Below are 17,683 nucleotides of genomic sequence, written 5' to 3' on the forward strand. Positions count from 1 at the left end.
TCAAAAGGTCGCGGCTGTCATCTCACTCACTCTGACTGACTCATCGACTAGTTTTTTTTTCTACTCATTTACTTAATTTTTCCCATGAGCCATTTTCATTATATAATATATTTATTTAGTAAACAACGCCGCCAACAATCAAACGCTTATTAATCCTGAATAATCGAGCCGGTGTCATCGGTCATAATCGTTAGCGAGTCGAATACAAATATTGGTGTTTAAAAACTGGTTTGTCGTAGTATGTGAGAAACGCAGAGGATGTGTTCATTTACTTAATTAGATGCTTAGCTTTAAAGATTCAATCAATTAAAGCTGTTGTCGATAAGATACGGATTTGAATACGAAATGCGTGTTACGTGTCGATACGTAATAATTACACATTATTAATTATGAGGGAACCGAAAATAAATTATACAAATATATATATTATTATATCATTACCTTTTAAATGTTCGAATTAATTGCCTTATTTTATAATAAAAAAATAAATGTAAATTAATGAAACGAATAATAATATTTTAAATACCAATTTAAATATTAGGATATTTATAACAGCTATCCTAATTAACCATATTACAGTTTTACAGATAAAATAAGGCAAAACAAAGCTTTAACGTAATATATAGACGTTTTAATTAGCATTTTGATGTCTAAAAGTAATATTCAGAAATATGGAGCAAACGTTGAATTACACATTTTTTTAAATCTAGAAATTATACATATGCTATTTTTAACAAAGATGTGCTTAAAGAAAAAATACTTCTCATTCTCAGATATATTATAAATCAAATTCTACTAAAATCGAAAGCTAAAAATGTCACTTTAACACGTATTTTTAAACAAATCAAATACTTAACCAACAGAAATTAAAATTAACTATTATAAAACACATAAAACATTGAATAATATTTTTTTAACCAAAATATGACGAGAATTAAAATCATATTTTTAACGCACATAGATTTAATATTTACTGGTTCTTTTAATATTAAGCATTACTATTAAATTTATAATAAAATAATATTTTAAATCAAATGATACGTGATTTAATCGAAATAAATAAATTATATAGAAGGAAGCGTGAAAAACGCAACCGTACAAAATAGACATCGACGAGCGATAAAGACGAAAACCCGATCTCGTTTTTTTTCCTCCTATTATTATTTTTATTTTCAACGCTGCCTCCGATCTGACCGGCGCAAATGCCACCGGGCATTAAAAAACTAAGGCTTCAGAGCTCATAGCTTCGGGTCAGGAGACATGATGGGAATGACGAAGGTAAAAAAGTTTAATTATAATGCGGATACACCGGACTGGCTGTCCTTATAGAGAGCTCGGTCGTCGAATGTGAGTTGACTGACAATCGGGTTCAGAAGTGACTGACATTCCTATACAACCTTCCATTGTCCTCTGCGGACGTACGACGGCACTCTATTAGCGGTTGCTCGTCTCAGATAGGCCACGGGCTTATTAACTTTTAAATTGTGTTTGCACGCCAAGAATTCACGTTTGGCAAACAATATTTTTGTGAGCGTAAACATAGTCGTAATGTATATCAGTTCAATTCTCAGAAAGACATACACCCAATGTACAGTAATTTTATAAAATCATTTCATTCGGAATATTTTGTGTCATCAAAATATTTTATTTAATAAACAATAAATAACCGATCTAACTCAATGTAACATAGGTTTTATGTTGTTTGCTAAATTTGGTAACGCCAGGGAAAGTTTGGATTATGTCCATACCAAAACAAAAAGGTCAAATAAACATGACAATGACTCATCGATTTCTACGATTTAAATTAGTCAACATACAATAAATTCATTCCAAAGGGTCAAACTATATTGGTGACGAGGGACTGTAAAAAATTAATATAAACAAGCAAACTCAAAGGAAAATAACTAATTTGCAATATAAGTAGACATTTATTTTACTATACAAAAAGTTATTTGTTTCGAAGATAAGGTATGTGTATAATCTCGTGATTATTGTTTTTTACAAAATTTTAAAAATATTTTTATATTAATTTATAATTCATTTTGTTAAACTAAAAACACACTATTATAATAAATTTATTTATGGCAAAGTTGCTTATTATTATTATTGATTTTTGAAGTAAAAAAGTATAATTATCTTTACAAAAATCTCTACAATAAATATAAAATATATATATGGTTAATTAAAATTAGAATATAATACTTATATAAAATATTTGTATTTATAAAATCAAAAGTATATTATAAAGGTCAAAATAATTTGCCAAAATGATGTAAGCATATTTTTAATATATTTACCCAGAGATACGTCATTAATTAAAAAAAAAACCTATAATACGACTGATTTGTGTCTAATCTGTTGTTTATGTTTTGCTAAGATACTAATTTTTGTATTTATTTTGATATGTTATATTGAAATCTATTTATTTATTTCTCTCTAAATAACAATGTTTTTTTAAAGTAGAAAAATATGATTTTCTTTAAGAAATATAAGCTATATATAAAAAATATAAAATTGAAATACAAATTTATGTATATATATAAAAATATTTGTATTTATAAAACAAATAGTACATATATGGTAAGTTTTAAAATAATTTTAACATATTTATAATATACTTAATCTAAGACACAACATTAATTAAATAATCTATTCCATAATAAGACTGATTTGAGTATAATCTGCTATTAATGTTTTGATAAATACTAAATAATTATTATAAATTACATTATTTCTAAATATATTTTTTGACTATAAAAACCTTAATACTCATTAATTTTTAATGTAGAAAAAGTTCAATTTTCTAAATAAAAATCGTTACAACAAATAAAATATATATATAGCGAATTTTAAAGCAAAATACAAATTTTTATTTATAATATAAATTGTACAATATAATGTGTCAAAATAATTAATTTTTTTAATATTATATATTTAACCCAATACATAAAATAAACTCAAAAATCTACCCCATAATAAAACCAATTCGGGTCTAATCTGTATATACTTTAAAAATTCTAATATATATATTAGTTTTTTTTAAGTTGCATAATTAAATTATAAGTATAATATTCTTCATAAGAATCGTTATAAAAAATATAAACTATACTATATTTGCGTTAACACAGTCAGTTCAAGAGCTATCCATTTCATCGTTCAGCTCTGAAGCACACTATACATATATACGCTCGATATACTTATCATCGAACAAATTTATAGAAATTAAAATTTTTACTATATTTTTTATAAAATTACCCAATAATACGATTGCTTATTTCACATGACTATTTTATCAAAACATTAACAGCTGATCAGAATAACTAGTCTGCTGTTAATATTTTGATAAAATACTCATAATAGAACATTTTTTTGTATTATACATATGAATGTATTTAAAGCTTTACTGCTCTCTATATTACATTTAGGCTTTTTAAAATAGAAAATAATATATTTTTATATAAATCGCTATAAGAAATATAAACTGTATACAGCAAATAAGTATTATGTATTTTTTTTTTAAATATAGTACAAAATGTCGAAATAATTTGACTCGTAAATAGAAAACAGAAATAAAATCCACAGTAAGACCTATTTGTGTTTAATTTACTATTCATATTTTAATTATTTACTCAAAATATATTTATTAAATGTTTTATATTTATTTCGATAAACTCTAAATTATAAAAAGCAGAAAACAATAACTCCATGAAGCTTTTTAACATTTTTTTTATTACTTAAAAATTTTAATTATAGCATTTTTACTCGTCATCTATTTAACCATATTCAGGGAAGAACGTTGAGAATTTTTGTGATCATTCAAATGTGTCTTATACTCCAAATACTTAAGTGAAATAAAATAGTTTTGTCAACACATAGTTTTATTTATAAAAAATTAAAAATATTAGTTTATCTTTGAATTGTTTAATCTGTTATGGACCTGGTCGGGTTTTTTGTTTTTTTGTAGGACCGCAAAGGGTTCAAATAAAAAATAATCGGTACAAAAATAGGGCAGTATATATTTTACAAAGAGCTTTTTTTAGTTTACTAGAAAGTTGTTTAAAGTAATTAATTTATAACAAATATGTATCTATTTGTACGCTGTAGTTGACATGTGTACTTTATACTATATTTTTTTTAACAATATTTTTGCTGCTAAGAATCAATAGTTTATATATAAATATTGGGCTGATTTCTAAAGTGTTAATTTACTAGTTAAATATTTTTAAATAAATACAGTTGTGCTGATTGGCATATATGGTGTATTTACAATTTATTTTATAGACAAAGAGTTAAACAAAATTAGCATTAATTACATTTTATCTAATACTTAACAGCTCTAATTTTAATCTTTTAAATTGTATGTATATCATCTTTCCCTACTCTCCTCTCGCGGTAATCTTGTAGAAGATGTTCGAGAACATAGGTCGTCAAGCAACCGCGTTACCCACTAGAATTTTAAACAGTTCACAAGAGCAAGAAATGATATCGCGCATATCGGATTGAAATCTCAACGTGGTTTTAATGATCAAAATGTATTAAATTTAATCCGGTTCTCACAACCTTTGACGGTAGCTGTTGTTTTTATTCCTTATAAGACAACTTCACTATCATCCATTATGTATAAGGACACATCCCTAAAGAGCATCAGACTAAATTCGATATTATGTTAAGCGATACATTGTGAAAGTTTACGATCACTCCAACGTTCTGCTCGTACGCGAGGAGAGCTGTTAATTTTTCGCGATTAACATAACCAACGAAATATAATACTTCACAAAAACGCCACACTCGTGTGATGTGAATAGGTTTATGAATATACATAAGAGGTGGTGATTATGTTTGAAAGGTCGTCAGTTTGACGAACTCTCGTGACCTCATTGTGTTAAAAATCCTTTCTCAGTTTCTGTCCAAATTACGATGCAATTATAATGCGTTTTGTGTGACTATTTTATTGGTACGTGGAAATGTATCAATGTAATATGTATGTGACACTTTGTTGGACGGCAAAGGTCGACAACTTTTCTATCCCAGAAGCAAATAGGAATGTCCAATGTCATGGTATGTCAGCGTTCGCTGTGCTCTTCGTGACAACTTAATGGCGCTCGTTCCATCGATGGACGAAACCAAAAAAAAATCAACCTGTGACCACTGTGACCGATAGATTTGATATGTCAGACGTCCTCAACATTCCATATTTTTTCATCAACTTATTTGCATATATCAATGCATTTCACTGTATATTCTAGCCTTTCAAAGAATTATTAAAAATTGTGAACACGTACATATTGATTTCTATTTATCAATTCTTCAAGATTTCCCTAGCTTTTCCAAATCTTACGAATGAATGAAAGTAAGAAGTAATAATGCTATCATGCACAGTATTAAATAATATATAACATTGTTAACACCCAACAACAAAACGCATTGCATTGTCTTTTGATAACATAAAACATAATCTAATTCGACAAAAAACACTAAAGATTTATATGCTCGTATAACTGTGATATAATTTATTCCTAAGTAAGCTTATTGTTTAATTTCCACTATTAGTCAATCGCCTAAATTAAGAAGCATAGCAAATATTATTTTATTTTTCGGTAATTGAACTGTACAATAAAATTTGCCACAAATATTAGGCCACTACATATCATAATTATATGCTATTTTAAATATGATATAATATATTTTAACTTTTGCCAAATATATATCTTTACAATTGAGTTTTATATTCATTGAATTAATTTTGACTTTACGTTAAGTTACCTATTCTTTCACAAGTACATGTGATGAGAATTACATTTTTTTCTCTACGAAGTTACTGGCTTGTATTTATTTAGTCAGTATATATAATATGTACATGCATAAATTAAATGGTTTATATTTATCAATTAATCAGTGTAAATTACAGTCGGTTGTGTAATTGAATGACTTGTTTGTTTAGCATGATTGTCAAAAAATATTTAATATAAATTTATATGCCAAAGCAAAAGTATGGAATTAAACTATTTTTAATGAAAATGATTCCGCGACTAATTTTACATATACATATATTCTTTTATGCTATTTTATCCATCAGACTTATTACTTATCTCGTTATTTTCCGAACAAACTAATATAATTACAATCAATTATATATTTAGCGGGCGTTTCTCGGTCTTACACTGCGACATTCGCCAGTAAAAACTGGTCCAGCATATCACAAAAGAAGGGCATCTTGTGGCATTTATGTACCGGTTTTGGATTTTCATTATTCCTTTTTTTAACTTCAATTCTCGACACGTTGCGCAAAAAAATCGACACAATTGCCGCTATTCGATAAGCTCCAATAAACGCATTGCGTCAAAATAAAACACAAATTGAATCAAATAAGAAAATTGAGATTTTCACACATTCACAATAAAGACATTTTCTCAGTCACAGGTATGGTCATTAATGAATCCACCTGTTCGCCTGTAAATGGCTTGGATTATTTATAATTATGAGCCATGATAAAAGTCAACTCAATAAAGAAGAGACCGAGGATCGTAAATCAACCACTCTTTAAACCCTTTTAAAATAAAATATATTAACATATTGATACAAGCACGTTTGACAGGCGTGCCAAAAAGCCGATACACGATCGTTTTATATGCTAACAAGATTTAATTATTGTTTTTTCTTTCATGTATACAAATTCCCAAAGAACATCATTTCAATTGTGCGCGCACACAATACAATTCACATGAACAAATTAAATATTTTCATATGAGTACATTTTATTGTGTTGTATTATACGATATTTCATGAGCTAATAATAAAAAAATAACTACTTATATAACAAAACTAAATATTGATGGGTTGTTACTATATCAGAATCGCTGATTTATACATGTGCACATATTATTATATATAACTGTGAATACATAAACTAACTGCTCATCCCAATTAGGCGTTCAAAACCAATGTACCGTGATAACGGCCCAGTTGAGGTCGCGAACTTTGAATCTCAACTAATTTTATTGCTATGAAAAAATGCGCCTTAATACCTCAGTAATTTTATAATAAAGATTCACCCGTAGTTTAACCCGGATCACATTATTACAATATAAAAAAATTATAGTGTTTAATTAAATTTATTTTATGGGATTCGATAGTCGTGCTATAAAATTAAACGTTTTCTCATCTTAAGATGAAAATTTTAATTAAGATTAACTGTAAATCAATTAAGTATTTTAAAAATATCATTGACGTGATATTTTGCTCTAACTACTATTTGTATTTTTTACAAATATAATATAAATATATTTATTTTATGAATTAATTGATTTTATATAAATTAACACTATTCTTTTTTTGTTGAACGAATTTTTATAAAATGTTCTCCGTTGGTTTTAAGACATTTAAATAATCAAATCGCAAATACAGTTGAATTTAGATAAATACATATTATATTTATCGAGCGTTTATCAAACTACGGATTTTAGGCTTTGTGTTACTTATATATTTTTAATTAGACATTTAACCCTTTCACCGCTATTCTGCTACTATACTGATTCAAACCTGAATAGCACCAGGCTGGCCAGACGACAGGAGCCTCAGCTTCAACCTCCCGCATGGTCAGCGAACGCTGCAGCCCCACCAGCTTGGCTGCCACTGTAGCTATCTTCGTGCCTTTGGTCTCAAAAGTCCAAAAAATCCCTCAGAACGGACCCTAAAGTCCCACTTCCGAATCACGAAAGAATAGCCATGTAAACTATACTCGAATTCAATCACATAAATTGAACCTTGTAAACACTTGAAAGCACTAGATAACAATCACATGCCTTGACTACCGGTTTTTTTGGATTAATCACAAATTCGGTTTATCTGCAACGAAACAAAGTTAAATTTAATTACGACGCCCAAATATCAAGCACCAAAAAAAAAACACTACGATATCACAAAAACACAATATTTTATTTGACGTATTTGATTGATTTAACGGTTATTAACATTTTTTTTTCGAACTTTGAAATATATATACAGTAAAATGTATTCAACAAATGTCTCTATCAAACAGCTAATGAACACTCGATGAAATTGACGCTGTCATTTGAAGTTCTTGGAAAAATGCGCATTTTTTACATTTCATAAATCAAGCACTTTGACCTGACGGAGAATAACAGTAACTCATTCGTTTTATTATTTTTGCGTACGATAAACGTGTTATTAATTAGAGAGTTTATGTATTTTTAAATACGTTGTTAAAGAACAATCAAACTTCAGATTTTATAGCTGAATCTCAACCGTTAACCTAACAGCAACCTTTCACTTACGCGACTAGCGAATGACACACACAGTATCGCGATAACATCGATTCAACGTCATGTTCATTTATAACGATTATTAATTTAGCAAATGTCACTTTTGCAGCCACTTCAGTAGATAAACCATCATAGAAAACGTTTTGACTTTATGCAAAACGTCAGATCGGAAAACGCTTCTATTCCTTTGTCTAGATATGTTTATGCAGAAACACAAGTCAATTTATTACTTGACTTCTGTACTATTCTGTCCTTTGAGCTGAGAGCCGGTCGACGTGTCAAGATTCTGGTTTCGTAATGATCTTTACACCGCGGTGCCATAGTTCAAGGTTGCCACCGGATGAGAACCGACTTTTATGCTCCAAGTGTGAACTTTCCCACGTCCCCGAAGTGCACTTCTCTTTGGGAAACCACTGAGGAGTCATGTGACTCGGATACGTATTTTTTATATTCGTTGACTAAATAAAAATGCCTAGAAATTATAAATGCGGACACTCTCTTTGACAATCAAGAGATTAGTGTGACTTTCGATAAGGATTTTGCCCGGAAGCTATTGGACATCGAACAATTTTACGTCTGATCGACTTCCGTTGAGCGTGGATTATAAATCGATAGAAATTCAACACTCATAAACACAAGCTGTATAATTTGCCTAAATGAAATATTGCTTAATGACTCTGTTTACGCTTTCTATTGAGATAATTTAATAATCACGTATGCGTATAAATTTTCATCAAATAAAATATGCATTTAATTTATTGCTTGACTATCTGAATCTGGCAACATACACCAACGCCATCAGCATCATTTTACGAGTACATTGCTCTTTTGAGAAATCGAATGATATGGAACTGGAAGAAATATGCATGAGAAAAGTTTGACAAAAGCTATTACTTATAAAAAAAAAGGTTTAGCAATACCAAGACTGGACACTTTGCTCTGACAAAACTATTTAAAATAAATTAGCAAAATACCAAAAGTATTAATGTCACTTTAATTTTTAACATCTCTAACACTGCCTGTTGTTGTAAATTAAAGGCAAGTATTATTTTTCAAATCATTAAAATATAGCATGAGTATAAGAATATTTAATCGTTTTGACTAGAACTACATATATTTACACAAAACTAAAAAAATGTTACGAATATATAAACATTAATATAGTATATAAAATTAATCAAATATTTATATGTGTAAGAATTATTTTTTGTATTGTTCCATTCATTTAGTTTTTGACACACTATATAATATTATATTTTTCAGATTATCTCACATAATGTTTAACAGTTTATTAGCGTTTATAGCCACTGCCCATAAGATTGACCCAGTGAAATAAATATTCCGGTCAAAATTTGCGATCGCACACAAAACAGCCATTGTTCACGGGTCAAGGCTTCATATTTATATATACAATACAATGAATCAGGAAAGGCGAATTGAAATTTGATACGTATGTCTTTGGGCAGGTCTAAAGGTGAAAAATAATTTGGAAAGAGTAGAAATCATAGTTCATTTCAAAATATCTGAGAATTATCTCGGCGTGGCATGTTACCTGATAAAAAATAACGATTAGATTTGTACCCGTGACCTCGGGGCGATAATGTAATGCCAGCGACTGCCATATTACTGCAGTAGCAAAACACGTACATATTGATTGAAAATTATTGCTCTATGAATCGCTTATGTGTTTGTAAAAAAATAATAAGTAATATTGAGAAATTATGTTTCAAAATATATTTTAAGGCTCGAAGGCTTCTAAATACCATTCTCATTCATCCTAATAATAAATCAGTAAATTTATAACTGTTTTATGATTAATTTTACAACACAATTTTCTTTACATATGTATTATATAACATCTTTTCGACTTTCAAACATCTACAGAGTCTAAATCGCAGGTAAGAATGTCCTACATTGTTGAGATATTTCTTTTGTGTAAAACATTTTTGGATAATAGTCCTTTTTGTAGCTTATTACAGTCATGTCCTTCGAAACTACTTTACACTTTTTTGTTATTTTATTATTTACCTGAATCGTAAAAACGAATACACAAACAGTAAATATACTTTTGTTTGAAAAGTTTGAGCTATTAATGAACACCAATTTAGTAAAATGTGTCATAATATTTTTTTAATATTGTGTGTATTTTCTTGATAATTACTTATTTTAACTAATCTTATTTAATTAGATTTTATTTGTGATTTTTTAGCTTCAAATATAGTATCAGAGTTAACCAATCGTTTGCTATGTTGGTTGTTATTTTTTTATATATCTTAAATGAAGCATTGTTTATTTTGCAAATTTGTATAGCAAATTTAATAAATTTGATTTAAACGAAGCTTTTTTTCGCATTAAAACTACTGTTGTACAAATACACTTTAGGACATGGCATATTTTTTTAATGTAAGAAGCTTTATTTTCAATTTAAAAATATCCTATAAAGATTCCTAATTGGGTTTTAAACGCATTTCATAGTAAAAAATTAAAATTGCAATTATAAGAGGTATTTAACTTTAAAATCAATTCACACACAGACACGAGTATTTTCTGTTTTATAATATAAAGATACAGAATAGCCATTTCATTCACCGATAATAAATAATTTAAGCATGTTCGATTGTTGCAGCCAAAAAAATATGTCCTGGGATAATATATTTATTTCAATATAACAGCCTTACAGCGAAAAAAATTGCTAGAAGGTTTGAGCACATTGTGAGTAACATCAATAGACAATTAAAAAGTAAAGTTAGAGCGGTTTTCTTCTGCCTTACCCGGTGGTTCCCAATTTTTTTCTACTCTCGTAGCTCTTGTTGAATCCATATTTTCTAATACGTCTTATGACAAATTATTACAAGTGCACTTTATAATTAAAGGGTTAGTATAAATAGAAACAGAAAATAGCCATTTTTAGAGACTCCAAAAATAAAAGTGAAAAGTAGTAGATAGTTGCCTATTTATTGAGCTTCAAAATAAAAAAGTCTAAGAAACACTGTCCTAAGATATCCATTTATATACATTTTTTTATCATGAATATTTCCTTGTCTCACACGCCCAGTCGTCGAGATGGATGACAATGGCGAGCGGCTCAATGAGAGCAAAAGGTCGGAGCAATCACACCAGGTCGTGAGCTGCGCGTGTGTCTGTGTATGTCACACAGGTGGCAGTCGAAGGTCACCCGTTCTCAACGCGGGGGACGCGCGACACGAATAACCAATCAACGGCGGCCAAACAGGTGAACAATCGACGGACGAAATCGGTCGCAGGTGAAAACCGACGCGTACGTGATGTCCGTGCTCTTGGTGCTCGGTACTTCGGTAATTAGCACCGGACAATCTCTGGCCGAGGTACCATAAACCTTTGGGTCCTCTCCTTATTCAGAGATTTCAAATTATATTTTAACAGTAATGAGTTTTATAAAATAACAGTACTATGATGAGTATGAACATACTCAAAATATGGTGATATTTCTGACCGGATGGATCAAGTCTTATTGCTTCTTTATAAGGAAAAGGTTTAACTAAGAGACTGCCAAAAGTGTTAGCCGTAGCTTAAAATTATATATTAATATTTATAGTAAAAACAATTTTTAATTTATCGACTGTTCCGTTCGCAGCGAAATTGTAAATAATTAAACTTGAAGTACCAGGAAAAAAGGAAGCACAGAGTCATCATAATAATTGACATTTTATATTTTTCATAAATTAAAAGAATTTTTATGCGCTTCTGTACTATCTTGTGAAAATAGAGCTTTGTGAAAAAAAATCGTAAAATTAAAAATATATATATTTTCTTTGTTAAAAAAAATCAAATTGCATAGTCAATCAAAAATAAGTATTTCTAAACAATATAACCGTTAACCCTTTGCACTCGTAATCGTTTTCGTACTAGGTATGTCGCCAGCTCGGGAAAAATGAAAAATGTTAAATTCTTTTTAAATATTAAAATTATATATGTAGAGCATAACTATGAATAAACTAATATCAAAAACGAAGAAATCAAAACAAATACTTGCATTTCTCTAAATTACATTTTAATTTTTTTTGGTTCTCTCAAGTACCATTGGTTGGCAATCCATAACAATAAATTAACACAATAGGGTGACGACCCTTTTTAAAATATTTATGGGACCGAAAAATGTTTAAACCATAAATATACACAAATAACAATATGCCGCTCGGTTTTAGGTTTAGATATATCTACCTGCGAACGAAGCCAGCTTACATCGCTCGCAGAATTACAAATTGTACGTTTTTTCCATAATTAAAGAAACCCACAAGATATCTATATTTTTATAAACTAATATTAGTCTCATCGCCCCATCGAAGGGCAAATGGAACGTTGCAGTTAGTGTCATATTATTTTATATATTTCTTAATTAAAAATAGACAAAACTTTTATTAATGAATAGCTGTATGGTAAATATGTATTTGTTTGTAATTTTATACGACGACGACGGTCAATTGGGCGATGGTTTATTGGGCGACAGAAATTAAAAAAAAACTTGCACGCCTTGCTTTATTGTAAATATTAATAAAATATACATTAACTATTTATAGGACACCTTGAACAAAGTGGTACATGTATATACCACCAAAATTAAGGTTTATTTTTCCTATGTTTTTTTTTTAATAATGAAGCTAATGTTACAAGAGCACCCGTGATAACGTACATTGGTAGGTCAGTTTACCATTCAATATAAAGTTGACTTAATTTAGAATATTGCAGCCTAAAACGACAAATATGATATTAATTCATTTTTAAAAAATGTAAATAAAACAAAAATATGTGTCCTATAAAGGGTTTAAACGAAAAATTATATTGGAAATTCCAAAAGTTTGTTCTCACAGTAATTTATAATTCTCAAAATATAAAAAAATCGCGTAAAGGGTAAAATCTGCGATAAGCACTTATCAGCGCTAGTTCTGGGTTAATATATTTATATATAACTACCCTTTCCAGTTTAAAATAGATAACGGTAAAGTATGCGATTTTTGGAAATTCCAAAAGATTGTTCTCACAGTAATTTAAAAGTCTCAAAATATAAAAAAATCGCGTAAAGGGCGAAATCCACGATAAACACTTATCAGCGCTAGTTCTGTGTTATTATATTTATATATAACAATCCTATCTAATTTAAAATAGATAACTGTAAAATATGCGATTTTTGGGAATTCCAAAAGTTTGTTCTCACAGTAGTTTCCACGGCTCAAAACATAAAAAAAAATCGCGTAAGGTCCCACTATAAACATTTTTTTGGTAGGTATTTATAATAAAATTACCGACTTTAGCCTAAGTGTTTTATGATATCGAGTAACTTTCTTAAATTCTTGAATAAAAAAATCAAACTGTTTAAGTGATTAATTTTATGATTAAATATGCACAAATGATAAGTAAATATACATATACATATATCTTATGTAGGTATATTATATTTTGTTTAGACCGAATAATGTTTTCATCTTTTAATTCTTTTCTAAAAAATATTACTTATATTTTCGTATGTATTTAATTACGTTAATTATTTAATTAATTATAAGATCATGATTTGCATCACATTTATTTGTAATGCATTATTATTGTATCGCCCAAAAGACAATCGCCCGTTTGTCTGTCGCCCATTTTGAATCGCCCATTTGACTGTCGCCCAATATATGATTATACACTATCATTACAAAACATATCTTCACAATCACTATATTTAGCCATAGCACTATTTTTTCACAATAATATTTAAAAATTAACTTTACAATAACTTCACAATAAAATTACAAAATAAGTAATTAAACAAAATTATCAGTCACTATATATAGTTTCACTTAGACACAAATTACGGACAACCGAGCCGCTGTCGAAAACAGAATAGGTAATAAAAACGTCACCGACGCGTGTCAACCGAAAGGCGATCGCCAACTGTTGCCTTTGGGAGAAGCTACGGCAAATCTGCCGTTAAATTTAGTCATCAAAAAAACCCCGACTTATTCCGATAAATAAGCTCTCCCCGGCTTGATTCAGGTAAAAATGATATTTTTTTGATAAGGTATGACTCTTGAAACTCTTGTCTACAACACTGCAAAAACGCCATTCAAAACATGCACAGGAAATACCCAAAAATCGACGTTATATTTCATTAATTGAAATGGTGCGTCTGACGCGCCTGACGAGTAATATAGACCCAAGTACTGGTGCGTCTCACGCACCATACGAGCGGAAAGGGTTAAATTTGTTGAAAAAAATACAAAATTTCTTTATTCCAAAAAAATATACTGCACAGTTCATTAAAATCTATCCTTAATTGTCACTTTACAATTAGTTGCATAAAACACATAAAAATAGTCATCAAAACTAATGCATCTATGTCCTTTTCATTTACAGAGGAACATAACCAAAAGGAACAATAACAAAAGAATGTTATCCTAAAGATAGCTGTTCCCAAAGAAAACGACCAGAAAAAATAGCATCTCCAAGCGAGCAGGTAAAAACTTATGCAAATAAATCTCAAAACGAAATGCATTTTCTCCAGTGTCCACCCAAATCGAAAGTTATATAAAATAACTTCAATCAAAACTTGAGTCAAGTTACTTGAAAACAAAAGCAATTGCACTACCACTTCACTTTGGAATATATGAGAGTTCAGCTAGAATTGGAATCCAGTGAGCTAATGACGAATTAACATATGTATATGACCATTCTAAGTTCAAAAGAAGCAAGCGTTTCCACTTCAATTGTACGATTTGGACCAGAAAGCACTTGTATTGAATCTCCAAGAGTGGATCTTGTTCTTTCGGACACAGCACTAATCTATACTATAATATACGTTTACTGCACAAATTGTGCGGCCATATTTTAACTGCTATGAAACTTAGTAACTCGTAATTATAAATGAACACGTGTGCCGAACCAGGTATCACACATATCTTATAGATGCAATATACGCTTTATACATTATTATAAATTATATAGTTTTTAAATTTTAACGATTATAAAAGTAATCAATGATTATTTACAGTGACAGTAACAGGAAATTAATTGATTTTTTGCATTAATTGGTTTAATAAATTATTATGGGCAAAAACCGAAAAAATTACAAATATATTCGAATACTACAACTATTTTTTATTCTATACTCGAATGCTTGAAAATTACGAATAATTGAAAGCTTTAGTCAAGCGCCAGGGATAAAAGTTGTGAGCCACGCCGGACTGTTGATTTTGGGTCGTCAATCGCATACGTACGCAAAAGTACGCATTTTGTGTGGTTTTATTAAATTTGTAGATAAAATAATATTTTAAACCAGATATTTTTAGTATACGCTTCGACGCGATTTTTGAGATTCATATTCGAGCAAAATTTTAGGAACTTGGAAACATTGGACTTTCGCAAAATTAAAATAATAAAGTTAATTGTCATCTTCACGTACTGACTAATTCGACATATTCACTCAGTATGCGCTCCTGCTACGCGTGACTCAAAAACACGAAATGGGCCGGTACGTTTTATTAAATTTGTACATAAAATAATATTTTGAACCAGATATTTTTAGTATACGCTTCGACGCGATTCTTGAGATTCACATCCGAGCAAAATTTTAGCAATTAGAAAAAAATCCCTATTGCAAAATTAAAATAATAAAGTTAATTGTTAAATTCAAGTACTGACTAATTCGACATATTCACTCAGTATGCGCTCCTGCTACGCGTGACTCAAAAACACGAAATGGGCCGGTCCGTTTTATTAAATTTGATCATAAAATACTATTTTGAACCAGATCTTTTTAGTATACGCTTCGACGCGATTCTTGAGATTCATATCCGAGCAAAATTTTAGGAATTAGAAAAAATGTACTTGAAATTTAGTATTTTTATTTTATATTTAAAATTTGATCTACCCAAATATGAAAATAAATACAAGCACACAATATATTGTGTTTTATGAACTACAAGAATTTAATGCTATATACGGTAGTTCATAATTTAAATACCTAAGCTGCCGTACAAGTTTTAAGTCACACTGTATATAAACTGGTTGTTAACGCATGCGGAACGATAAAAATTGCGTAAAAAATCATGTCGCGAATGCGCTGAAACGTGTTGAGCACCGCTGGAGATATTTTGCTATACTCAAAGAAGCCGACGAGACTTAAATACAGTCGGATAAAAGGTTAACTCGAATTTATATTCAGTAAACTTTTAACCATTACTTTTGATGATAAAATATTATTGATACTATAAGTAAGATTGCGATTCATTGCTCATACTATATTCAGGAAACGACTTAATTAAAATTGTGTAAAATTATAAACCTCTATCTCTACAGTTAAAATAAAGTCTACATAAATTATAAACAATGATACAGATGTAATGAACACGAGGAATGCAATATGTGACGACGATATTTAAACTCGTTTTATCAAAAACAATCAATCGATTTATCTTACTCTCATTTGCTACAAGACAAACACACGGGTAAATTAGAAATAGCATCAAACATTATCACCAAAGCCTTGGCGTACAGGAAAAAGTTACACAAAGCATATTATCTAAATTATAAATATTTTTAATTTAATATACGGCTTTAAGTTGATTACAATAATTAAATTAGAAAAAGATTATAGATAAAATTATGAACATAATACGTATTAAAAAAATATTTTGAGTTTTTACTTTACAAAATCCCGACTATCTTAGTCTGAATTAGATATCTGACTGCGCAATTGTAATACATAGAAGGCTGAAACATATACACGATGTTATTATATGATACATCAAATATGATGAAATCAAAACAACCATGTTGAGTGCTAAGTGGGATTATGTTCCGACAAAGCACTATCTCAAAATTTTCCATAATATTGCCTGTACAAGATTAACCAGGATTGCTATTCTATTCATATTACAAGTAAACCGCCCGGTAATTATAACAGATGGCGTCAGTTGACTATAACCTAGCAATTTAAAAGCCTCTCAACCTTCACGATTGAGGTTATGTACACAAAGTTTTACACATCACGCTAATTAAATCTCCAAAGGCTCATACATTGTATTCAGTGGCGATCGATGCGTTCGGCTCGCGTGCCAAAGGTTTCTTCTTTAATCGCGCGTTTACAGCCGATTATCCACCGGTTAAGGCCCCAGTTAAAATCTGACACTTTTGTCCGTAGACCATAACGCGACCGGCACGAATGTCAGTCAATTAACGCCGTCATCGTAAGTGAAACGTTACACACGTTATTATTATTGCTCGCTGTTGCTGCTTTAATTTTTTTCTCTCTCCTCTTTTTAATTGAAACCATTTGGAACGTTCACCTCGTGACGAAAAACACACGCGACACACGTACTAGATGACTGATTGGAAATGTGTCGAGTTTCACTTGTGGCGTGTCAGGCGGTGACCTTTATGTGAAT

At 29.7% G+C, this 17,683-nt stretch overlaps 1 protein-coding gene across 8 annotated transcripts in view; it reads right to left on the reverse strand.

The window, feature by feature from the left end:
- Samuel (SAM-motif ubiquitously expressed punctatedly localized protein) overlaps positions 1–17,683 on the reverse strand; it is a 230,096-nt gene that overhangs the window by 118,705 nt on the left and 93,708 nt on the right. For 5 of the 8 annotated variants that reach the window (XM_088188790.1, XM_088188791.1, XM_088188787.1 and 2 more), the window contains one exon: positions 7,540–7,845. The exons of the other annotated variants lie outside the window; for them this stretch is intronic. In XM_088188790.1, coding sequence (XP_088044916.1) covers positions 7,540–7,594 — 55 coding nt within the window. In that variant the 5' untranslated portion in view covers positions 7,595–7,845. The remainder of the gene's footprint in view (positions 1–7,539; positions 7,846–17,683) is intronic. 8 annotated transcript variants of the gene reach the window in all.

Source organism: Plectrocnemia conspersa, unplaced genomic scaffold (assembly GCF_051122295.1).
Source record: "Plectrocnemia conspersa isolate PC_06_02 unplaced genomic scaffold, ASM5112229v1 ptg000007l, whole genome shotgun sequence".
Lineage (NCBI taxonomy): Eukaryota > Metazoa > Arthropoda > Insecta > Trichoptera > Polycentropodidae > Plectrocnemia > Plectrocnemia conspersa.